General features: G+C 43.7%; 1 protein-coding gene across 1 annotated transcript in view; it reads left to right on the top strand.

Moving 5' to 3' along the window:
* The window catches only part of LOC311036108 (pleckstrin homology domain-containing family G member 3-like), a 56,649-nt gene that overhangs the window by 6,807 nt on the left and 23,728 nt on the right, over positions 1-26,114 (top strand). Inside the window, exons 3-4 of the mRNA XM_084044630.1 lie at positions 17,461-17,972; positions 23,291-23,391. Coding sequence (XP_083900756.1) covers positions 17,461-17,972; positions 23,291-23,391 — 613 coding nt within the window. The remainder of the gene's footprint in view (positions 1-17,460; positions 17,973-23,290; positions 23,392-26,114) is intronic.

The following is a 26,114-nucleotide window of genomic DNA, read 5'->3' as shown; positions in this document are numbered from 1 at the left end:
TTTGATGTAGTCAGGAGGAATGCACGCGTTAAGAGGAAGCCTCAGCTCTGTGTCAAGGTAAACAATAAAGAGACTTATCTAGTTCACTTCAGGGAGTCACAAGAGCCCGAGGGTTTATGAAGTGACCACTCCATTGAAACAGAACCCAGGGGGCTTACGTGAGGCTTGTAATGGCACGTGCGTTACATGAAGGTTGGCACGATGTAAACATTTTAGCGCTGGTACCTGATGCACTCACCTGACCTAGGTTAATGTAGAATCATACATGAAGATTTTTTGTTTTTTCCTCCCTTTTTATACCTACCTCATTGAAAGCCATGTTCATAGCCTTTTCATTTTTACTTTACTCTAAATATGAATCTGCTAAATTGGTATTAACCCATTAAAACCGGGAAAGCATCTGTGTCATTTTAGATTTTAGCGTCCTCTGGTTTACAACGTTTGTTTTGTTGATCATAGCCGCTTCTTGGCAAACCAGTGCGACCATAATTATCCTCTGAAACCCCACAACTATGATACATGTTCTGCTGCGATGTGTCAAAAGCTGACATCCGTCCCAGTCTTCACCCATTCACCACCAGCAAAACCTGAGGCGGACCGGGGCACCGTGCTGCTGCTCACATAAACACACAGCAGATAGATACGGGCTCCCTCTGACCTACTTAACCCTGGGCATGGAATGTGTCTGTGTCTGCAGAATGTACAGCTTTAAAGAGGGTCCTGTGGGATGGATGGATCATCCCCATTGACTGCAGCTTTTCCAGACCACTGGGCATGGAGGGGTTGTGGATTCAGGGATGGTTGCACCCCTGAGTGAGCTTGTTAACCGGAGCACCCCCCCACACACACACACACACACACACACTGCAACGCCTCCACTGCTTAATGGTCTGTAACGGTGCTTCCCAAACGGTGTGTCGAGGCACAACACGAGCCCAGGTGTGCCGTGGGACACATGATCATTAGGCCTATGTTATGTACAACTATACGAAAAGGTATTTGTTATTTTACCCTAAAAAAAACATATAAGCACTTTAAACCTGGCGTCCCTATTTTGGGTGACGATTTTATTTTTTTCCTCACAAAAAAATCCCAAAATAGCAGATCTACAATGCGACGCATTGTACGCTTGTAGATCTGCTATTTTCGCTATGTATACATTGACTTGAGACTTTGAGATTTTGACTAGTTGGTGTGCCTTGTGCACAAAAAAGTTTGAAAACCACTTCCGGGTAGCTTTAGTCACTGGCTGCTTTAAAGAGATGCTGTAGAAAAACGTTGGTTGGATATTTGTACCTCTAGCCTACCGGGTTCTGCATATGTTTGGGTAGATCTGTGTATATTGTAATAATGTGGAATTTATACAGAACTACTGTCACTGTATTTCATTTCATTGTTCGCCCCCCCGACTCCTGCACCTCCCCACAAAAGCCGTTTATTTCAATGTAAATGATTTTACTGCCTTGTACAATGGCATTCCTCCCATTGAAGTCTTCCAGTGGATTAAACACATTAGTTACAGGCTGCTGTCAGATGGCCTCTCAGAATCTCATTTGAATCTATAAAACTCATTCCTAGCTGGTTGCGTAACTGTTTACACGCAGTCAAGTGTTATGCAATGTGTTAACACAATTTACCATGATGGTATACACCAAATGTATGTTATAGGCGCTAAACCTCTGCATTGCAGTGGAAGCTTAAGTGTTAAGGCACATAAAGAACAACACATATGTCTCCTCTGTGAAAGAAGCATGTTTATTTACTGTCTGAACACTGTTCTGCATGACGTTGCTGGTGAGATTCAAGATTCAAAGTTTCAAAGCGGTTTATTTGTCACTCACTTATACAAGTACAAGCAGCGAAATGTTGGTGTGACATGTCCCAAAGAGAAAGACAGTGTATGCTCTCTTTTGAGCGGATTTGACCTGGCTGTTTTTGTTTTGTCTTTGTTCAGGGTTCTGATAGCCTCAGGGGGGAGAGAAAAAAAACTCTCGCTCTGTCTCTTCGTGGTGACCTTGTGACATCGCAGGCACTTGCCTGTCCGTATTGGCAAAAAAAAGTAGATTGCTGGGGTGATATTTGTCCTTCAGAGTCCTTTTAGCTCTGCTCCACACCTGCTATTGTATGAAAAGGATTTATAAAGTTTGTTAAAAGAAGGCAGGATGATGGAGTTGTATCTCCGCAACCTCCTCCTCCTATCACAGTAAATATGAATAGAAGCTTCATGATGTGTGGTGATGGCAGTGTCCCTTATGGCATCTGCCCTCCACACAGCTGTCAGTCCATCCACCAGTGCATGTGGACCCTCCAGAGAGGTGCTAACAGGAATGTCGCATGGATGTGGACTGTCGGGCTGGTGGTAAAGTCTACAATGGACTCGCACCTAAGGACTCCATCAGGCCCCAGATGGTGTGTGTGGTGTGCGCGCGCAAACACGTGTGTGTGTGTGTGTGTGTGTGTGTGTGTGTGTGTGTGTGTGTGTGTGTGTGTGTGTGTGTGTGTGTGTGTGTGTGTGTGTGTGTGTGTGTGTGTGTGTGTGTGTGTGTGTGTGTGTGTGTCTGTTGTCCTGAGGAAGTGGGAGTGTGGAACAGACCCAGGTCTGACAGGGGGCTGTATGGTTCCTGGAGGGCTCTTGGTGGGGGGGGGGGGGGGGGGTGTTGAATGGTGGACCTTCCTTAAGTGGATCATCACATGCCTATGGACTGAGGTCAGTGGGCCCGGCAGGAAGCTTTCAGATCCGGGGGCAGGGCACAAAAGAAGTTCACAGGATTAAAAGTGAGCCTTTTGAGTAGCTTTATCTTTACAGGTACTTTCGGAGGGATCCCGAACCTGTCTTTATTGCAGTGATTGACTCATCTTCTTTGAAAGGTGTAAAAAAATTAAAAAAATATATTTTCCCCTTCATCAAATCTGGTCTTTTATCAGTGTAAATTACAAGTTTGAGTCCTACAATCTTCCTGGTGCTTAAACATATTCTGTCATGTCTATGTTTTATGATAAGATTTAGATTACAGTTCAGCAGCCACTATAGTAATTCACAGGGAAACTTTTAGGTCATGGCTTCTGAACTCAACTGATAACCAATTTCTACAAGCTCCAATCCTGCTGGAGGTCACACAATCTCATTGAGCTCCCAGACACTTACCCTGACCTTAATCACACCAAACCCATGGCTACACTTATGTCTAAACAATCATTTTAGCATCAAATTTAGGTTAATTTCCGCTCAGGCTGATCATGCAATTTAACGATTTAAAAATGAGTGTGATGTACAGTATATGGTCCAGTTTTACATTCATATGACACAGATCTAACAAAAATGCTGTGTGCTTGTTTAACCAAATCCAATAATTTGAGTTGCAATTTTAAACCACATCAATCATACTGTACTTTCACTTTTGAACAGAGGAATTTCCCCCCAAACTTCCCAGCACAATATTTTGACCTTGTCTGTCTGTGTGGAATGCAAGTCGAACATGTATGTGTGCTTAGTCCCTGTTTGTCCACAGTGGTTTATTTACTGACCTTCATGTTAACTATTAACCACTTAAACCCCATAGACTAGTTGACCGGAGTCCCCCAGGGCTCTAAACTTGATCATCCAATTTCTTCCCTCAACATCAATCTCTCGAAAACAGCCAATCTACAAGTGTTGTGAGCTTGTCGATTGGCTATTTTCGGTGAATGCTCGCCCCCAGAATAGGGTTGTTAGGGTTTAAGTGGTTTAACATCGTATATAAAGGTTCTCGCAAGGTCAAAGGGAGGTGTCGCTAAAACAAACTCCAGTCACAGAGTTGTCTGAAGCAGTAACTTTCAAAATGCCTCATCCTCCACTGCCTGTAGGGGCGGTGGGGGGCTCATCCTCCACTGCCTGTAGGGGCGGTGGGGGGCATCAGTTGTTGTCCTTATTGTTGTGTTTCACGCTGCGTGATAATGGTCTGCAGAGACTCGAACCCTAATCCTCTGGGTCTCCCTCTGTGCATGTGCCTCCTGCACTCCTGCAGGGCAGCCATTCACCGGAGCCTTTCCCAAGGGGATAAACTACAGACTGCCCCCACCTCACCTCTCTTTCTCTCTCTCTCTGTCTGTCTGTCTGTCTGTCTCTCTCTCTCTCTTGCTCTCTCTCGCTCTCTTTCTCTCAATTCAATTTAAATTCAGTTCAATTTGGACCTCCCTCTCTCTCTCTCCCTCCCTCTCTCCATCCTAAATCAACCTCCGCGGGTGGGGAGGTGTCGAGAGCCAGTGGGGGTGGGTGTATGCGGTGAAGGAAGTTCAAAAGAGATCTTGAGGGAATCAGGAAAGCTTTATTGAGATGTGGTGCAAAACATGATTCCTTCTTTATCCCTAAGGAAAACAGTTTAACGCCGGTCCCCTTGGCTCTGAGATGATGAGTGAGCTGATTTTGACTGCTGCTTTGATAAGCTGCGAGAAGCGCCCCCAGTCCGCCCACCCCATCCCCCGCTTGGCCTGCTACGTGAATGGCAATAACACACAAGAAAGTGCCAATTACCATCAGCCAATTAGAGGCTAGGATTTCCAGCTTCTTGTTTGCATTAATGCGTAATTTACAGTACGAGGTGACCCGTCGCTAGTTTTTAGATCGGCTATTGCTATTTCATCCATGCGACACCGTCATGCGACAAAGTATAAATCAGGGCTTTAATGTGGAAGGAGAAAGTTGTGTTTATGGCTGGTGGTGGGGAATCTCCACAAGATGGTGACTCTGTGAGAAAGCACACAGTAAAGAGAACCAGATGCATGGACGCCAGGAATGTCCCGGTGACGTGATTTTATTTCATTTTATTTCATTTTGTCTGTCAGGGAAGTGTACACTAGAGAGCGTTTTTATTGGAGACATAAATCCTGATGAAGAGACTAGTGTTTGTGTTGTAGACACATCATTCCCAGTAATGTCTTGTAGAATTGGTTTTGTGTCTGAAGTGAACAGCAGTGGGTTATCAGGAGGGCCTTTGCGTGCCATGCACAGCAATGATGCATGCTGCATGGCATCTCTGTTGACCAAACATTATTAATGTTGTGAGTCAACAAGGTGTAAGAGTCTTTTATTGTTCCCAGGCATATATTCATCATTATTGTAACATCAAGCCAGTGTCTGGTGGGCAGGACGCAACACAATGGTGTCGTCTCTTAGATGTGACTCACTGTGAGCTGTATAGTGCAATATGACCTTTTGATTCATGAGTCAGCGTGAATAGGCGAACATGTACCCTGTAGGGTGAAAGTGCAAGGCAGGTAAAGGCTTGTCGTCGCTGTAGGGTTAGGTCTCCCCTTCCTCCGAGTCCGTACAAGCTGCAGTCGTTTATCGCTGTGGTTCGTGTCCACCAGTGGTGGAAAGTAACTAAGTACAGTACATGTACTCAAGTACTGTATTTAAGTACATTTTTTTGGTACTTTTATTTTACTGGAGTATTTCCAATTTTCTGTACTTTTACTTACTACTTCACTACATCTCAGAGGCAAATATTGTACTTTTACTCCACTACAATTATTTGAAAACTTTAGTTACTTTGTAGATTTTGATTATTAATGTTACATTGACCACTTCAGCCCTATATACATTTCGGCCATTTGAAAATTGTCTACAATCTGCTATTTTCAAAAGATTTTTATTATTATTTTATACATTTCAAAACTTGTGAAATGGGACATTTTGCATAATGAGTACTTTATACTTTTTGTACTTTAAGTACATTTTGATACCAATACTTTTGTACTTTTACTCAAGTAAATTTTGAATTCCGGACTTTTACTTGTAAAACATTGCAGTATTGATACTTTTACTTAAGTAAAAAAATGCAGGACTTTTTCCACCACTGGTGTCCACGCTGGAAAAGGAATTATGTCTTGGATTCAAATAAGCACACTCAGAATGGCAGTGGTGGTGTGTTTCAAGCCTAGTTTATGCTCCGTCGCACGACTGTGTCGCTCGGTGAAAACTACAAGCTCACAACGCATCACGTCCATGCACGTTTCGAGGTTGTACGTCTCCTATTTTCGCTGCACGACACCGTTGTGCGATGAAGTATGAATGGAGCTTCAGACTGGCCTCTCCTGTCTGCTGTCACTCGCCCAGTGTTTAGAGAGGAAATACACTCACTATTCTATGTACCACCGGAGCTTTGCATGGTAGATGTTGTCGTAGGCGCGTTGGTTCCTCTAACCTTGACCCTTATTTGCTTGGAAAACAAAGGACCCTCAGTAGAACTAGAGATGCTGCACCAAAGCCACACGCTATGCATAAGCATAGGGTTAACCACATGAGCCTGTTTACTTTGTTGTGCGACGAATAGCGAAAGTAGCCGCATGACATCGCATGCCCCATGCGATGTTGTCAGCTATTTTGGAATGTTTCGAAATTTGCGTAATTTGTTAAAGATCTTAGAATGTTTTTTTCCTGTAATGACATGCCCAGAATAGGAACGTCAGGTTCAAAGTGGTTAAACTTTGACATTGTCTTGTGTGACCTTAATCTTTTGACTGATTTGTGACAAAAACAAAAGTGTAGGCCTTGAACTAAACCCAACTCCAAGTTTGATCCAACTCGGTCAAAACCTGTTATCACTGTGACAAACAAACAGACGCTGGTGATGGTGAATCATCAAATCCAGCTTTTTTCCATACATGAATGGTTAGCGAGCCCGCCTAGGACTCTGGAGGTCCTGGAGGTCCCAGGTACGATTCCAGCTCTCAGCATTGGGTCGAAGTGTCCCTGAGCAAGACACTTAATCCATAACTGCTCCCCCCTCTGCATTCCTCTGTGCCCAGCACTCAGCTGAAAACTGAAATTCCCCCGTGGGATATGATCGGTATCAAAAAAGGTATCAGAAAGGAAATGCTGTATAGTTTAGAAATGTGCTGTTGCTGATGCACGAGCAGGTGTGAGATCGGGTGCTAACTAGTAACTGCAGGTAGAGGAGAGTCATATGGGTGTGCCTCGTACCAGGTATGAGGACAGCACATCTAGTCATCTACTGGTACTTTCCATCATTATTAAACATTGAATCACAGTGATTGGCAAGATTGGAGATGAGTTGAACAACATTGAGGTCAGAGAGGAGGACTCATAGAGGTTGACTGGAAGTTCTCACCTCATGTTCTATCAAGCTTCTTAGCAGGGTGGAATAATTTCATCATTGCTTTCCCGGTTTTAACCCTTTAAAACCAGGAAAACATCTGTCAGATTTTTCAGAAAACTGTTTTGGATGTTTTAAACCGATTTGGAAGACATTTGTAGAATCAGCCTCAGGTCATAATGGGTTAAGGTAGGGCCAGAGAGACACATTAGGCCTTGTTCAGACTGGCAGCCTAAATCTGATTTCCTACCAGATTGGACATTGGAGTCGGTTTGGTTTTATGCAGTCTGAACAAGGCTAGGAATGTGGTAGAAATTTGATTCACAAAGATCAGTTTCCGTGTTGTTTTCTGCTGATCAGACTTGCTAAAACCAACCTGATTCAGATCTGGATTGGTCAAAAATGTGATTTTGGCTGCCAGTCTAATCATAGCATAAGCATTATCATTTATACTTGGTGACAAGAGAGAGAAGTCATTCTTTTAAACCATTCCTACGGTGCTGTTTTTGAACGTGACTTGTGTTATTGTTGCCAATACACCTTAAGTTGTGTCATGTTTCTCACTAAATCTAAATTGGTATTGTGTTTTGCCTAAGTATACTTTATTATGCTGCAATTTTTATGTTTCCATGCCGTTGAGAGCGTGGCGATAATAAAACTGTCCCATGCCAGCTATTTTACCTGGGCAGACATGAGGAGTAGAGTTTGCATCAGCATCTGAATCTAGTTTGCATGAACTGATCGGTTAGACGTTATTCGCAACAACAACATGTGTGTTGCAACCCACACTGAACGTCATACTGTGGCTACGTGTTGTGGCTTATGGTTTTGTCAGAGAAGTAAGTAAGTAAACTTTAATTAGAAAGCGCTTTTCAAAAAATAGTTACAAGGTGCTGTACAATGAGAAAACACATCACATACATAAAGAAGAATAAAAGTAAAAAAAAAAAAAACAATATAAAAAACATTAAAACCCACATAGAAGGAAAAACAAACATCATAAAACAAAGTGCTTATAATAGTCAACTGACTGCGTTTTTTTAAACTACGGTCAGATGGTTTCAGGGAGTTGGAGCAGCCACTGCAAAAGCTTGAGCACCCTTAGTTTTGAGTCTAGAGTTTTTGGGACAGATCTCACATTGGCAAGTGGATGCAGTGAGATGTAGAGGCCAGGCTGTGTAGTGCTATAGGTGCTTAAAAGGATTTAAAAAATCGATTCTACATTCAATGGGTAAACACTGCCAGTGTAGAGCAGCCAACACTGGTGTAATATGTGACCTACGTCGTGTAGCCCAGTGTTTCTAAAAAAAAGTGGTGTCTGGGGACCCCCAGGCGGGTCCTTTAGGGGGTTCCAGGGGGTCCCTAGCTAAATGATCGATAGTTAGGAACCGAATGGACCACTTTACATATCTGGAACTCTGAGAGTTCTGGGGGGTTTCGTGGAGCAGTTTTTATGGGTCGCGAGTAAATGTCCCCTTTTTGTGTTTTCCACCCCCCCCCCCCCCCCCCCCCCAATCTATTTTTACACTTTTCATCAATTAATTGAATTCCAACATATTTCAAAAGTATTTCATGAATAAACTTAAATAAATCAAATCATTTCCATAAATAAATAAAAAAAAACATTTAAAAAGTATTGAAAGACGGGAAGTGAAAATAGCAGAAAATAGATCTACAAGCTCACAACGCGTCGCTTCGTGCCACGTTGTGAGTGAGATCTGCTATTTTCACTAGTTTGGGTCTCGGGCAAATGTCTAATTTCTCTTTTGGGTCTCGAGCTAAAAAGTTTGGGAACCAGTGACCACTGACTGATGCATGCCAAACTGGTGGTCCTTGATATTAAAAAGTTTGAGAAGCACACTGTAGCCTATTTGTTACAGTATAAGCATTATTAGCATCCAGCATTATTGGACTAACTGCAGCTGAGACACAGAGGAACAACTCAGGGTGGTAAAAAGTGCATTGCAGTGGGGGGAACACTTACTTCCTCACAGGAAATGAGGTGTCTTTTTGTATTCCAAAGAACGTGACGGTGGAGGAATATAGTTATGTATTTGCTACTCTCCTGTCATTGCCTAAGACATGCAAATATCGTCATTACATGGGTTATACATTTTTCCATAATACAGACAGGAAGTCTTTTGTATCCATGACACACAAACGCCTAATAGGCAGTCTATGATAGAAATCACTGTCATTTACAAGGAACTGTTGCCTCCGAGAGAGAGACTAATAAGTAGGTGCTGAGAGGTGTTCATTTCAGAGCCTCCGTTTCTATACCTCTGCTGCCACTGCCTTATTAGGGAACACGCTGCATATAACCATGATGTCATCGTCAGACGAATATATCAGCCGTCTGTGTTGTCAGTTGTCGGATAACTCGAGCCTGGAATGGAAACAATCCTAGACTTTACATCATCAAGCCCCCACCCCCACCCCCCTTCTGTGGGTGAACGTCTTACCTGCCGTCGGCTATGAAAACACAGCTCTATCCTTCTACCCTGAGACTGAAGCGTTCACACTAAATCACCCAGGCTATTCCTCACGCTGACATGTTTCCCCATTGAGAGAGAATGCTTCCAGACTTTGGGGTCTAATAAATCAGATTACTTGACACCATTTCGTTTGGAAAACTACATTGATCGCACAGTTAAAGGAGAATTTCGCCCGACGGGTTTCCTACCTTTCTTATATGATATGATATCGAGTGGTACAGTACAGAAATGTCATAACTCCATAACGGTTCCGCCGCAGTTAAAAAAACGCGCCTATGGTCCTTGCTCTAAATCGCGTATTTTAATAGCTTTTTTTTTTTTTTAGTGTGTTTAGTGTTAGAACACTATGCACTCCACCGTAAGTCGCACTTTTGCGACACTTCCGGTCGGGCGCCGGAAGTGTCGCAGTAGCCTGGGACCCAACCTTACAAGAATACATATATGAATTAACCACTAAAAGTATTTGCAGTTGTTGTTTTTTTCATTTCATAGAACCTTTTACATTTCAGTAATTCTTTTGAAAAATATTTGAGATTCATTTTATTTTTTCTGAAAATGTTTTGAAATAATAAAATGTTGTAGGAAATGTAAAATAAAAGGGATACTTACTCTCGACCCATAAAAGCAGAGTCTGTGACCCAAAAATGGGTCCCGTCCCATTATTTGGGAATCACTGCAGTAGCCTATAGCAACGCTCCATTAAAGCCAACCACTTCCCAGGGGCTCGTGGATTCGGGGAAGCAACAAAGAGAAGAAGCAGAGGTCCTGCTTGTAGCGTTAACATGCCTTTGTCTGTAATGTTAACCTGCGCTTAACAGGCGGCAAGCTGGAATTTGAGGAATTGCAATGAGGGGTTGAGAGGGAATACTGTCTGGAATTTCTAACATGTTTTTTTTCTTTTAGCAACATCATTCATACAATATGAAGCTTATCCTATAAGCATTTAAGCTGTTACACTATATAGTATAAAAAGTTGACTTTCAAAGCTCTGTTGTTGAGTTATTGAGGTTAATGTGGTGTCTGACGTGTAGTCTCTAAATACTATACTATCTCCCTCACCTTGACTTGGTTAATGGTTATGTTTTTGAGTTAATGATTACATGCTGGGTTGAAACAAATAGGGGTGTTGTGTTTGCCTGAAATTGTGGTTTGTGGACATTTGAATCCACAACTTGGCTATGGATGATATTTTAGTATTTTGGAACATGTACTTAGTAGCTCTCATGAACATTTCCTTTCCAAACTCTCCTGCAGCACTTGTAGGGATAGACGGGCTGAGAAGGAAGGACCAGGAGCTATTCATAAATAAATGCAAATATTCTTGCAAATCCGCACTTCCAAAGGATTATGGAAAGTTTCGAAAATCTATGTCAGACAGTGACTGTCACCCACTCTTAAGAGTATTTTGCACCTTTATCCTCTCTACCATTGCAACAAGGCATAGATGCATTGGGTCACCATCCGTCCTCACGTGTACTGGTTCTTGCCCACACATGTCCCATCTATCTGCATGGAGATAAAAACATATCAGTGGTGGAAAGTAACTAAGTACATTAACTCGGAGCTGTACTTAAGAACACATTTGAGGTACATTTACTTAAGTATTTCCATTTTCTTTAAACTTCTTCTCCACTACACCTCAGTGGCCATTTAAAAAAACCTGTTTTACTCCACAACAGTTATTTGACATCTTTAGTAAGAGTTACTTTGCAGATTCAGATTATGAATACAAATTCAGCATTAACCACTTACGCCCTATTTTGTACTTTGAAAGTAGCCAATCTGCAAGCTCATAGTATTTTTATATTGTGGTATTGCTACTTTTACTTAAGTAAGAAATCAGAGTACTTCCACCACTACCCTCTCCTGTACATCAGCTGTCTGCTTTGCCGTCGTTGCTTAGCAACTCTCCTGTGATGTGCGTGGCGTTTTGTGCATTGCCCAAATATCTCCCATTTAAAGTGTTAAAAGGCACCGATTATGGGTTTGACACGCGGTCATCACCCTTTTGAAACCTGTGAGATGAAATGGTAGGGTGTGTGCACGACTCTGAGGCACGCTAAGAATGTATGCACCTGTGAGGAGATGTTCTGTTTTGACTATGAGCAGCAAGACACATGTATTGGCTTGAAGTCATTTGTTCTCTCTTCCCTACACTGGTAGAAAGACAGCAGAGCAGCTGTTCTTTATGCTTATTGGCAAAAACCCATGGCATCGGTAGACTGGATGAGAGATGACGTTTCTCTAATGGAACTGGGTCCTTTAAATATTGAGATTTTTTTAAGGAGATATAGGCGAACATGAACACAAGATTTGCAAAAATTGCTAAAATAACAGATCTACAAGATCACAACATGTCACAATGTGATGTGAGTAGATGGGCTATTTTAGCTTGACACTGCCATATCACAAAGTATAAAATGGGTCTTTTAAATCTTATTTTGGGGCATTTTATGCCCCAAAATAATGCATTGTTTTATAAAGAAATGGGGGGAAAAGAAAGTAGGGTAGAGTTGGAGTTACGGTCTGACCAGCCAGGAATCAAACCAGAGACTGGGTGCTTGGAGCATTTACTACTTCCATGTGGGATGCGGCCTAACCGCCCAGCTAGCGGGGCGCCCTGATTATTACTAATTAATCCAATTTAAAAGTGTTGTCAGTAAATGGAATGTTGTTTGAGCGTGGCAGAATGTTATGCTTGGGTTTAAAGCAACGTTTTGGGTGGGGGGGGGGGTTCAATGTAATGAACAGGGCAGTGCCAGCGGATCCCTCGGGGATCAGGGATAACTGTTGGCAGATGCTGACAGGGCTAAGTGGCACCGGGCAACACATCTGCTTGTTGTCCGAATGGAATGTTTTCCACAACATCAACCGTAGCATCCCTATTCTGGGGTGGTGAACATTTGGCAAAAATGTCTGCAAAAAAAGATGTACAAGCTTACAAACCGTGTTGCGGCGCATTGTGAGCTTGTAGATCCACTATTTTCAGGCTAAAAGATTTGGTGTAGACTAGAGGGGAACAACAACATACTTCTTCTTCTCTGTTGGTAAATGGCTATGCAGCAGTGTTTCCCAAACGTTTTAGCTCGAGACCCAAAAGAGAAATCTTTTGGGTCTCGTTTGGGTCTTCCCGGGACCCAAATGTTATACATTATTAATGAACCACTTATGCCAGGGGTGGGCAACTTTGATGATGCTGAGGGCCACTATATTTCCACACTCACTGCAGAGGGCCACATTGCATATCGTTGGGCAGACACCTCTTATCTCTGTATTTGAACTTTTTTTGGCCGCCATTCTTTGTCACACAAAAGTAGCAAAAATAGCCGATCTACAAGCTCAAATTTGAGCTTGTAGATCTGCTATTTTTGCTATTTTTGAATTGGAATCCTGATCATTTTTTGCCATTTTTTTAAATCCTGAAAAGTAACTTTTTACTTAATTTCAAATGCATTTAGTTATACTTATGTTAACTTTATGATGTTAAATACAAATACATTGGACATTAAAAAGACAATAGATTTTTTTAAGCTACTAATATAGACTGAAGTAATTAAAGCGGGTCAGGTTTACATGTTTGGAATTGCAACAGCTGAAATCAATAATATATCAGTATTCCGATATTAACCTGCGGGGCTGCATTAAGTGAAGGTGGGGGCCGCCAGTTGCCCATGTGTGACTTAAGCCCTGTTTAATAGTAAAAGATAGCTGTTTTGCGATGCGACGGCTTGTGAGCTTGTACATTTTTGCAAGCTTGTACAGCTTGTACATCTTTTGAACATTTGTGAAAATCTTTTGAAGTAATAATTAAACATTTGTTTTGTAGGAAACATATAAAACAAGGGATATGTAGGGTCCTGAGCCCATTGTTTGGGAATCACTGCTATACAGTATGAGGATTCAGACTTGCCAGATCTATGAGAACAAGCCCAAAAGAAGCGACTACGGGCCATATGAGCGCACACACACACACAACTATTTGAAAATAGCCGATCTACAAGCTCACAGATGTGTGAGGTTACAGATCTGCTATTTTCAAAAAAATCTAGAAAAAGATTGACACATTTGTAATATTTCGGAAACATTTTAAATACACACATCTTGTATGGCGGTCCCTGGCACAAAATCTTTTCAGATCTGTCTCTGCACAATTGCATATTCATTTGGGGGTCCTTGACATGAAAATGTTTGAGAACCACTGGTTTAAACAACATTTAGGAAGAAAGCCCAAATAAGCAACTACACTTTAGAAACAAGCCCCAAAAAACGCAACCCGCAACTATCAATATTTACAAGCAACTTTACAGAAATACAAGTCGCTTATAATAAGCAGACATGGCAACACAGATTCAGACTTGGAGCTGATCATGAGGTTCACCCTCTTTGTCCAGATAAAGTGCAGCAGGATGGAAACACTTGGCCCTGCGTCGCAGCGGGCCAGCTAGCCCTCCGCTTATCAGCCACCCACATGTTTACAAGGTCATTTGCATTCCTCCACAATGCCTGTTTCAACAAAGCTACTCAGTGGACTGGTACAGTGCTGCGCTCACACTAGCGGTCTGTGTGAGCGGTGTGTGTGTGTGGTGCGTTCAGACCAGCGGGGGGGGGGGTGTGTGGGGGGGGGGGTTCCACACATTTGCACTGACATTCTCACCTGAGCAAGTGACAAATTATGATGAGTAGAGGTCGACGATGGAATGTGGGGCAATGGGCCATGTAGACTCAACACTGAAAACAAGGCAATGTTGGCATTAAAAACATTGAAAACACAGTTGACACGCCGACAGAAGCGGGCGTTGGTGTGGTGTAAGCCTGGGCTACAGTGTAGCCTGAATAGAACTGTGACTTAAAGCTGCAATCTGCAATACAGCATTTTAATAAACCTGTATAGCATGTTAATACAGCTAGTACATCTGCAGTGGTTGGAGGTGGACTATCTCCTCTGTTCCATTGAGACATTTTGACCCTGGTGTTGGGTAGTACACCTGGTTGACAAGTAGTACTGCCAGAAGCTCATAGGCACAATATATCCCCTGGCCAAGCAGGGATTCTGTCCTGGCAGAGCGATAGAATGGCTGGAGATGAAATGGGAGATGGGGTTCATATAGGTACGACATGAAACGTAGGGATTGCAGCTTTAAGTGGGTCCTCAAAGCAGTGTGGCAGAGCTGCTGGTGTGGCTTACAGTAAGTGTTTACTTTTAGTAAGTGTTTACTTTTAGTAAGTCATACGTACATCTGGATAAGGCATGGTTTCCAACAGTAGAATTGTTCATGCTTTAGCACAGTACAGTTTGTTCGTCAAGTCTTGTTTTTAGCTGTGACCACGCAGCTACTATCAGTTTGGTAGGTCAAGAGTCAAGATTCAAGAAGAAAGTATGTGCACAGTGAAATGTTGGTCTGACATGCTCTGTCAGACTGTGATAACTCTAATAAAAACAATAAACAAGATATAAAAAAAGTACCGGTAAACAAAAAAACTGGTGAAATATGAGTTGAAATGTAGCAGCAATACTAAGTAATAAAATCTGAAGTTTATTAAGTATGGCAGTGTGTACAGTATATAAAGCGTAGAAACTCCAGAATAATCGTATAGGCGCGTCTGTCTGTCTGTCTGTCCAAACTTCTCAAGCTCAAACCGAGAGATGTGAACTGCACCGGTGCACTCAGACTGAAACTTGGCTAACGTGAATCTGGTTACAGTACATTTGCTGGCCCATGGTCTTTTAGTGCTACCCACTCACAGCATCTTTTTCAAGTGGAGCTGGAGGAGAGGAGTGGGAGGAATAGAGCGAAAGAGCTTCGAAATGGCTGACTCAGAACGACTCAAAACCAAAAGCAAAGACAAGACGGGAGTAGTAGTGAGGGAAAACAGCGTCCTCATTCTAACTCCCGCAGTGGTGTGAGTGAGTGAGTGAGCGAGTACAGCCGCTTCCCACTACACTCCCTTCCTGCTGGCACCAGGCCAAACCCACGGTTTGTCATGGAGCTTTAACCCTGTGTTTCTCAAGTGGTCACTCGGCCTGCCAGCTCATCCGCTGCCCTCCGAGAGGCTTGGCATGGGAACGCTGTTGTTGCAGATCACACTGGATTGTTGTGGACTGTGGGCCAAGCGGTACAGAATGAAGTGAGCTCAGAACTGACTCATGGAAAGTTTGAAGATGCCGGGAGGGAAGAGTGTGTGTGTGTGTGTGTGTGTGTGTGTGTGTGTGTGTGTGTGTGTGTGTGTGTGTGTGTGTGTGTGTGTGTGTGTGTGTGTGTGTGTGTGTGTGTGTGTGTGTGTGTGTGTGTGTGTGTGTGTGTGTGTGTGTGTGTGTGTGTGTGTGTGTGTGTGTGTGTGTGTGTGGGCGCACTCATGAATAGAGAGGAAGTTTGATCCTGTTTATTTCTCTATTAGAAACAGGTCTTTACTAATATTTAACCTTAGACTTTTTCTTTTCCCTCATCCTGGAAAGTTTGGTTCATTATTTACATTAGCTGATATATGATATGTTATGTTGTTGGATGAGGATCATGCTTCCTAAGGCAGTGTGTGCTTATCTCTGCAGCAACAGGCCTGTGTTGTTGCTGTTTCGTGTCTGCCAGTGACGTACAGTACATAACTACCGCCTTAATCATTAAGTTTACAATTTGTCATCACTGCCGCACTGTGCTGTAAGAGAACCTGTTCCAAACATGCCCATCATGACATATTCTGTCTGCAGGCCACACGCCACAGCCTGACTCGTACGTTATCGTACGACCGTGGTGCACTTAAAGAATAGTAGATCTAAGCTGAAAATAGCAGACCTACAAGCTCACAACGCGCCGTGACGCGTTGTGGAGGTCTGCTATATCCGACTTGTGACACTGCATTGTGCAACAGAGCATGAATTAGGCTTATCAACCCGATCGTATTCTCCACTTGGCAATAATCGCAGACTTGACGTAGGCAAAAAAAAAAAAATCACCTAATGATGGTGTCTCTAAGAGCCTTATTTATTAGTCTGAAGATGAATTGCACGACAAAAAATCCTTTTCTTTAGACTTTGCGAAATGGTTTTGACCCCTAGACCTTTCAAATATTTAAGGAAATCAAGCTCTATGCACAGTGGCCCACCGACCGCTCCGATGTCATACCGCAATGACTTCATATATTTGGGGAACGTTTATGCGGGAAAAATTTCCCATCTGGCCAGGAAGGATGTGAAATAGTATATGGATTCCATTTCTCTTGATTTCAGACGTTGGCCAATAAAAAGACATATAAACAAAAGCCCTGGTCCCCCTGCCCTCTTTTTTTCTCATCAGCTCCCCTCCCTCTGTTTTTCTAAGGTTAAGCCTTCACCAGTCAGTGGAGCGAAAAAAGGAAATGGCTGGGTTTTCCACAGAATGTGCAGCGTCGTAATTAGGCCATGTCAGTAATGATTTGAACAAGGCCTTTTACAGTAAACTACTGGCTGCGCTCTACAGCTGGGAGTCAGTGTAGTAACTCACTGAATTACTACGTATGTTTGAATTATATTGATCTGAAGTCGTCCCCGCACAATGACTCCGTTGTTTCCAATTTAGACATTTTTGAGCCTAATATCCAAGTGAGTATCGAATTCATTCTATCAGAGTAACTCGCCACTTACCTCCGCCAGTGGTTCTTAAAGTGGGGTCTGGGGAAGCCCAGGTGTCCTTGAGAGGGTCCCACAGGGTCCCCAGCTCAATTATTGATAGTCAGGAGCCCAATGGACCCTTACACATCTGTAACTCTGAGAGCTCTCTTGAGTTATGGGGGTCCGTGGCCTAATGCATACCAAACTGTGAGTCCTTGAGATTAAAACGTTTGAGAAACACTGACCTCCACCTCCTTCTTTCTCCCCTGTTCTTCTCGCCCTCCTCCAGAATCTCCTCGGCTGTGCTCTCCCCTCTCCGCCAGTGAACATGACCAGGCAGGTGTGGACCTGCTGGGGCCGGACTGTTATGGCCGGCTGTGTGTGGAGCCCCCCGGTGGTGGCAGCGGCGGCGAAGGCGAGCGTCCGGTGAGCCTCGTGTCCACGCTGTCCTCCGACTCATCCAGGGACGGACACAGCCTCTTTGGCAGCACGGCGGCTCTCCCCTCCTCGTCCACCCCGCCCATACCCAGCGAGGACGACATAGACCTGGAGCTGAGCCCGGCCGAAGGCTCTGGAGAGCAGGCGGCGGACCGGAGCCCCGTCGTCGGGGGTTCGAGGGGCCCTCAGTGGGGAGATCAGCTGGAGCCCAGGGTGATACGCTTGCAGTGGAACAACAATGCATCGCCTGTTGTGGCAGACGCCATGGCGCCCAACCCAAAGCTGACATACTCGGACCGGGTCGTCATGGAGATCATAGAGACGGAGCGCATGTACGTGCGGGACCTTCGCAGCATCGTGGAGGTTAGTGGATGTGATGTTTTATGGCAGCCGAAGCTTAGCATGAAGTTTCCATTCCAACAAATGCATTTCAGTTCCTTCACCTTTAGCCAAGTATTCACTCTGAGCCAACCGTCAAAAACTGCAGAAAGTGCAACTTTACGGGATTTCCAAGTGTGTTTCACTTGGATTGGTATGAAGCTATGACTTCATGTCTGTTCTGAAAGTCTCTTTTTTTTGTGATTTACTGGATTTTCTCAGCTAGGAGACGAAAAAGGAACGGGTCTTAACGGTTGTTGAGAGCAAATAGTCTACTGTGTTCCGAGAGAGTGTTTGTGGCCATAAATGGGCCCTGCACCCATAAAATACCCACTTGATTGTTTTTCCAGAATCCGGTTCGATTTCCTGTGTTCTACAACAGAAACGTGTGTGCATTATCTGACAGTTGTGTTATGTATCGTTTTGTTGTTGTTTCAGATCACGTTTTTATGGTCCGACTGTGGTGTTGTGTATAAATCATTCCGTATATTTACGTTACAGTTAAAGCTTACATCTTAGAGAGCCTGGAATCTTGGCCTCTACTGCTCAACGTCTGGAGTTCAAACACAGTCAGAACCGAGACACAAAGCAGGTCTTTGAACGCAACAATCTTGGGCTCTGTGATCTTTGCTTAAAGATAGCAAAAACCTCTGTGCATCTCTGAGCCGTGAGCTACAGCAGTGCGCGACATGGGCCGTGGGATGGATTCCCCGGCACGGCAGCCCGCTGATCTATCATCGCATCTCCTAGCTTTTTGTAGTCTCTAAAGTACTTCCAGAGGGAGCGATCAGCTCCGTTTTCCTCCGTATATCTGGACATTCATCTTCCATGTCCTTTCTTCACAGAGAAACAGGAGCACTCCACTTTCCAACAGCCTCTATTGATGTTAATGTCTTAAACACGTGAGGCAGCTTTGTGGCAGACTGGCGTGGTATGCTAGCCAGCACCTGTCCTCACCTTGTCTCTGTGATTGACTGCGCTGGCGTCCAGGAGGTGCGGCGGGTGGGCCGCCCGGGGTGGAGGTTGGGATGGGGGGGTGGGGGGCGGGGGCACTGCCCTCGCTGGAGTCTGAGTAATGATGTGCTCCTGACACTGACACTCCCAGAACTTCCTCAGGACTTCAAACCATGTCAGTAACAGGAGCAGGAGCCCCCTGCCCTGTCTGGCTGTGGCTCTATAGGTCCCACACCAGCCTGATCCCTCTGGGTCTCTCGGCCAACACAAACACGTCCATCTTGACGCCGACTGGAGAAAGAGCACATAGCAACTGGTTTTTCCATACGCTACAGTGTGGGAATATAGCTTAGTCCAGTAGCCTCTATAAAGTATGTCCAACTAGTAATTGACTCAAATGGATTCCATATGTTTCATTAATTCAGACTAGGATTTAAATTGGGCAAAGACGTGTGAAAGTGGACTCTTTTGATTTTGGTGTTGTCCTCCAGTAAACGGATTTGCCGTGCTGCGGTGAACTGAACTCACAGCCAGCTGTCCTTCTGAACTGCCTTTAGATCAGTGGTTCTCAAAGTGGGGTCCAGGGACCCCCAGGGGGTTCCCGCAACAAAGGTTAAGATTAGTTTTGGGATTCGGAACCGGAGGAATCGGAATCGGTTCCATCACATTTGGAACCGTTTCTAGAACCGTTTTTATCACACTGTCAGAGCTGGCATGTGGACTTCACGTCTACTACACAATTACAATACCAGTGGTTCTCAAACTTAAAAATGTCAAGGACCACCATAACTCTTACGGGTCCATTTGGTTCCATTTGTACACTCTCAGAGTTACAGACTTGTTGGGGTCCATTTGGAACCCCCTAGGCCTATAGGAATCGTTAAAAGGAACTGTTAAGGTCATTACACACCGGCGATTATGCGAATATACGCAAAATTCGGACTCGTCCCGAATAATTAAAAGACGCTTTTTTGCTTCGCTTTTTCGCTCCATGGAAGCTTGCATTGACTTTATAAGGTTTTTAAAAAAAACGTATTATTCGCATGAAAAAATCGCCTCCGGTGTGTAAGGAGCTTTAAGGATCGGACTGTTAAGAGGAGATCGTTAAGGAACCGGAATCGTTAAAATCCTAAAGGATCCGAACCCTAGTTAAAGGAGAATTTTGGACTAAGGTTTTCTTACCTTTTCTATGATGTTATGATATCTTAGGATGAATGTTGCAGTAGAAAAATATCATAACTCCATCCCGGCTCCGCCACAGCTTAAAAAGCTTATTTTAATAGCTTTTTTTCTTTCTTTTTTTGTGAGATCTGACGTTCATAGTGACAGAACACTATGCAACAAAAAAAAAAAAAAAAAAAAGTCTCGCTAGACGAGATTGAAATCTCGAGATTGAAATCTCGTCTAGCGAGACTTCTGTTTTTTTTTTACAGTGTTCTGTCACTATGAACGTCAGATCTCAAAAAAAAAAAAAAAAACTTAAAATATGCGATCTAACGCAAGGCCTATCCGCGCACATTTTAAGCTGTGGCGGACTCGGGATGGAGTTATGACATTTTTCTACTGTACCATTCATCCTAAGATATAACATCATAGAAAAGGTAAGAAAACCTTAGTCCAAAATGTTCCTTTAAGATGGCATCAAAACCAAACAGCAATTCCCCCCCCCCCGCCCCCAAAAAAAAAATCTGAAACATTTTAACAACCCAAATCTTGTATGGGGGGTCCCTGGCACAAAATATTTTCAGATGGAAGGTCTGCGGCCAAATGCATATTAACTTGGGGGTTCTTGACATGCAAAAAGTTTGAGAACCACTTGCTTTTTTGGATCCACTGTGTCCCGCCTGGCGTTTATGTCCTTGTCTATTGATCATGACGGGTCAGTGAGCCAAGAACAGCTGTGTGACTCAGCTGGTCCCTCGAGGCTACATCCACGTCAACACCTGGCCTGGACACACCCAGAGTGTCCATAGCCCACATTCTAGGAACAAGAATGTAGGGAGGCGCTCTGTGCGTCCAGAGATGAGCCCCCGTAGCGTAACATTCCTCGGGTGATTTCGAACACACTTGTTTTTGATGTGGCCACTTCTAGTATCCTGTAACAGCAGTGGTGGAAAGTAACTACCATAAGTACATTTACTCAAGTACTGTACTTAAGCAGTATTTTTTACTTTACTGGAGTATTTTCCAATTTTCAGTACTGGTACTTCTACCCCACTACATCTCAGAGGCAAATATTGTACTTTTACCCCACTACAATTATTTGAAAACGTAAGATACTAGTTACTTTGTAGATTTGGATTATTATTACAAAACATACATTTACCACTTCTGCCCTATATACATTTCGGCCATTTGAAAATAGCAGATCTACAAGCTTGAGCTTGTAGATCTGCTATTTTCAAAAGATGTGCATACATTCGAAAACTTGTGAAATGGGACATTCTGCACAATGAGTAGTTTTACTTTTGAAACTTTAAGTATATTTTGATGTGCATTTTTAATACTGGACTTTTACTTGTAATGGAGTATTTCTACATGATGGTATTAACTCAAGTAAAACATGTGAGTGCTTTTTCCACCACTGTAACAGTGACACAAAGGCAAAGCGCTGTCATAATGTAGCCAATCCTCCTCGTAGGTCACTATTTAGCCTGGCATTGGCCAGACTGATAATGTGGATTCACTCTCACGTTCCTGCTCTGTATCAGTCGAGGGAGCGAGTATGAGAAATCAGAAAATGATTTTGATGCTTTTCATTGTTGTACAGACAGCAGTTGAAACGCAGTCACTGATTGGCCCGATCATTTTCTGATTTCTCATACTCTCTCCCTATGGCCCGAAGTCCAGACTGATACCTGGGAGGAACGTGAGAGTGAATCCACGTTATCAGTCTGGCCAATGCCAGGCTAGTAGCTAGTAGCAGTGCTATTGACACCACTGGTTCTCGACACGGGGTCCCGGGACCCCAAGGGGTCCGTGAAGGGGTTCCACGGGGGTCCCCAATTCCACATGGATTCTAAACAGTCTGTAACTCTGAGAGTGTACAAATGGAACCGAATGGACCCTTATCAGTCACTGATCACTGATTTACGGGATACCACACAATGGAACTTTTCCACTGCACTGGCTGTCATTCATGAAAGCAGCACAGTGAGTTTGTATCAGGGCCTCAATGGCCGTGCGTGCGTGCGTGTATGGTATTAACACTATAGAGGACTCTGACTACAGGAGCCTATGAGACGCCCTGCTGAATGCCAGTCAGCATTACTGTCACTACAGTGGAATGCTTTAGTTCTGTGTGTGTGTGTGTGTGTGTGTGTGTGTGTGTGTGTGTGTGTGTGTGTGTGTGTGTGTGTGTGTGTGTGTGTGTGTGTGTGTGTGTGTGTGTGTGTGTGTGTGTGTGTGTGTGTGTGTGTGTGTGTGTGTGTGTGTGCGCGCGTGTGCGTCAGTATCTCTGTCTGTTTGCAATATGTGTACCACATCACTGGGAGTCTGGGTGTGTGTACACAGTTGTTTACTGGTGCTGAATGTTTAGTCTCTGCCTGTGTGTTCGTCCCCTGTCATTTTGCCCCTCTGAGTATCTGGTTAAAGTTATTTGTATGGCACATAAGTGTGTAATTGGATAAAGGGGCTGGAGTGGGTGGGTGGGTGTGGTGGGGAGGGTCTTCTCAATAGTGGCATGTATATGGCCAGAATGGCCACAGTGCCTGTGTTGTATTTGTTCTCCCCTTCTTCAGAATAGCCCTCTGGTCCAGGTCCATAGGGAGTTGGGTTTTGGAAGCGGGGCAGACTGTGGTTAATGTTTTTAGTCTGGGTTCAACAGAGGCACTGCCAGACTGGCTCCCAGTCAATGGAAAAATCCTTAAAAGGATCACTTTAAAGATCACATCGCCAATAGATTAGTGATCGCTTTTGACGAAGAATTCACAGAATTCCTGACAAGAAAACAAAACAAAACTATGGACTTTTTCATGAGCTGCACATCTCTCAGCATGAACTGCAGTCTCTCCACTGCCATGGCTGGTTGTACAAACACAATGTCATGTGATAGGTATGTGATATTTTGAACAGATCTCACACCAAAACATTAACAGGGGAGAGAGCCATAGTTTTGGTTTTCTCAATACATGCACTCCCTCTGCTGGCAAGAATCTGGAATTGCAAATATGCACAAGAACCAGTGCATGAGTCAAAATTCAAGTATTTGTTACATCTCTATTATGAATTGTAACAAATACTGTTGGATTTGGTTCCTTAACATTGTAGCAGAAATAACAACAGGCAGTACCGAAATACAGGAACATTTTGACCTTTATCTAAATGCATACTTTGTGTTTTCCCATCAGGACTACTTGGCTCACATCATTGATGTGGGGAATCTTCCCATACAGCCAGAGCAGGTGTGTGCCTTATTTGGAAACATAGAAGACATCTATGAATTCAACAGGTACGTGCGCATGAACATACACAATCTTGCACAATGTTTTACATAGTAGTTCCTATTACATGTTCCTATTAGTTATAAGAACTCATACTAACCGCAACTAAAATTAACCACTGCAACCCTATTTTATACAGTCTTATGGCGGTGTCATGCAAACAAATTGCCGATCTACAAGCCCACAATGTGTTACGATTTTGAGCTTGTAGATCTGCTATTTTTTGCCATTTTTGAAAATCTTTAAGATTTTTTTAAGTTTCACCTATAATGACATGGCCAAAACAGGGATACCAGGGTGAAAGTGGTTAGCTGAAGTGGTGTGCATTTCTATAATGCCGTTATCCAAAACACTTTACAATGTGCGTTACATTCACACACCGATGGCGAAGGCAACCATGCAAGGCACCAACCGACTCATTGGGAGCCGTTGGGGTTCAGTGAATTGCTGAAGGAAACTTTGACACAAAGCCAGGACGAGCTGGGGATCGATGCGAGAACCTTCCGTACTTCCAAGACAGCGGTTCTACCACCTGATACTACGTTCACAGTAGTGGTGACAAAAGCTACAAAACAACCATACGTGGCCAGCTACCTTGCTGCAGAGTCGCAATTGAAGTGGTGTTTGAGCCACGCTGTAAATGAAAAAGATAGGATTAAATAGCACAGGGAATGGGTTAATGGAAAGAATGAGCTTTTTTCCTTCTACAGAACAGAGCAGGGAATTGAGTGGAGAGAAGAGGGCAGTGGAAATGGTGAAACAAAAACATAATGATTGATTGACGCTACACTGCGTCATTGGAGTGCTGCAACAAAGTTGAAGTCAGCTCAGCAACACCTCATGGAGCGACAAGTGTTGGGCGTCAGCGCTGAAAAAAAGGTTGAAGCCAGCTCAACTGCACCTGTCATACAGTGACCTGCGTCTAACTTCATGTCACTGGCTTCCATTGAAAAGGACTTACCTGTAACTTGCCTGTCATGCTGTGTTTACCACTAGTGTGAACACAGCATGAGGCCCTACTAATTGTTTCAGGTGAATGCTATACCGTAGCAGTGTAGCATTCACCTGAATGCCTTTATGTACTATAGTTGCTACAGTCAAACCAGGCATTGCATGGTCATTGAGGAGATATGACTTTTGTCAATATGACCTTTTTAACATGACCTTTGTTGTAGTGTAGGTGACTATTTTGGCTGACTATCAGACCGACCGACATTGCCATCCAAAGCCCTGCCGCTAGCGGCGCTAAAATGAAACACACAAATAATTACACTCTCTTTTAAGCAGACGAGTAGCAATGAAACTAATACAACACACTGGGATCACAAAACAATTAAGTCTCATATTATAATGGCTCAGTTCAGATCCTGACATCTGCAGTAGCACTGTCTCTCATGAGGATGTACACAGTATTCTATTGTATATTCGTGTGGGTGTACATTATTCTAACCGGGGCAAAGTTATGAGGAATGGCCCATGTCAAGCCATAACTTCACTACACTTAAGTATGTGCAAATAAACCGTATATATAATATATGTTCAATAACATTCTGGATTGGGCATTTAATGTGATGTATGAGATTTGTGAGATGAAAAGAAATGTCAATATTAGTACAGAGCAGCAAGCTTTGCCTTTAGTCGTCCTGTGTTATGTCTGCGACTGAAAGTGCTAATTGCTGACCAAGCAACGTGCCAAAACGCACATAACATTCCTCTCTCTTCACGGTAAGAAGCCTCCCTCACAGTGCCAAGGCCAGTCCTAAATTCCAAGCATGAAAGATATGACTGTTGTTGCTTTTAATGAGATGTTAACTGCCTAGAACACTAAGTGCCAGTGGGATATATAGATTTTGTAACACAGAGCCTAATCGCGGAGTTCCAAGTTTGTGGTCTTGGCTCTGCAGCAGCATGATGTTACATTATATTACATTGCAATGTGGGAGTACGGTCGTATTGTCTTTTTGTGCATACACATAAACACAACAAGACACACACCACAAAACTGTAAAAAACACACCCACGAAACACAGCGAAACACACAAGCACAGCCAAACAGCAAATAGGGAGTCAGTTTAATTGCATTGTGTGGGTGCCTTTTGGTTTCTTGTCAAATTCTCCGTAACATACTCACTATGGGATATCAGCGCCTCCTGGCGATGAACAGAGCTACATACCATAAACTCCCGGGCCATTCATTGGCTGAGAAGGGTATGTCACGTGTCCGGTAACCCGGAACCGGCTTAAAGCCGCTCTCGTGACGTGGCTCATCCTCTTTCGCTTCTCTGCATGGCAGATGAATACAGCTTAACAGACATACCAGAACGATATCTTTTGAATTACCTTAAAAACGGACAGAATACAACTCTAGCCCACCAAGGTGGTACCTGTACCGACCTACGGGTTTCCTCCGTGTGTAAAAAAAAAAAAAAAAAAAGTTATTTCTCGTTCCGCTCCCGCGGCTCTATCTTCTACTTTCCAAGCTTTTCTCTCAAAAGTTTTTCCACGTGCTAGCACGGTGACAAGCCGGCCGGCTTTTAGCCTAGCTACAGGCTAACTAGCTTAGCTACAGGCTAACTAGCTTAGCGTTAGCTTCTCTCCACTCGACGCTAGCACCAACGATGGAGACTCCACGCGCCTGCGGTTTGCAGGTCTGCCGTCGTCTCATCGCCGGAGATGACCCCCATGGCTTCTGCATCGCCTGCCTCGGCCTACACCATGCCTATGCAGCGAG

This window comes from Gymnoscopelus microlampas (assembly GCF_963454915.1).
Source record: "Gymnoscopelus microlampas genome assembly, chromosome: 20".
Lineage (NCBI taxonomy): Eukaryota > Metazoa > Chordata > Actinopteri > Myctophiformes > Myctophidae > Gymnoscopelus > Gymnoscopelus microlampas.
This window is presented reverse-complemented; position numbering and strand designations above follow the sequence as displayed.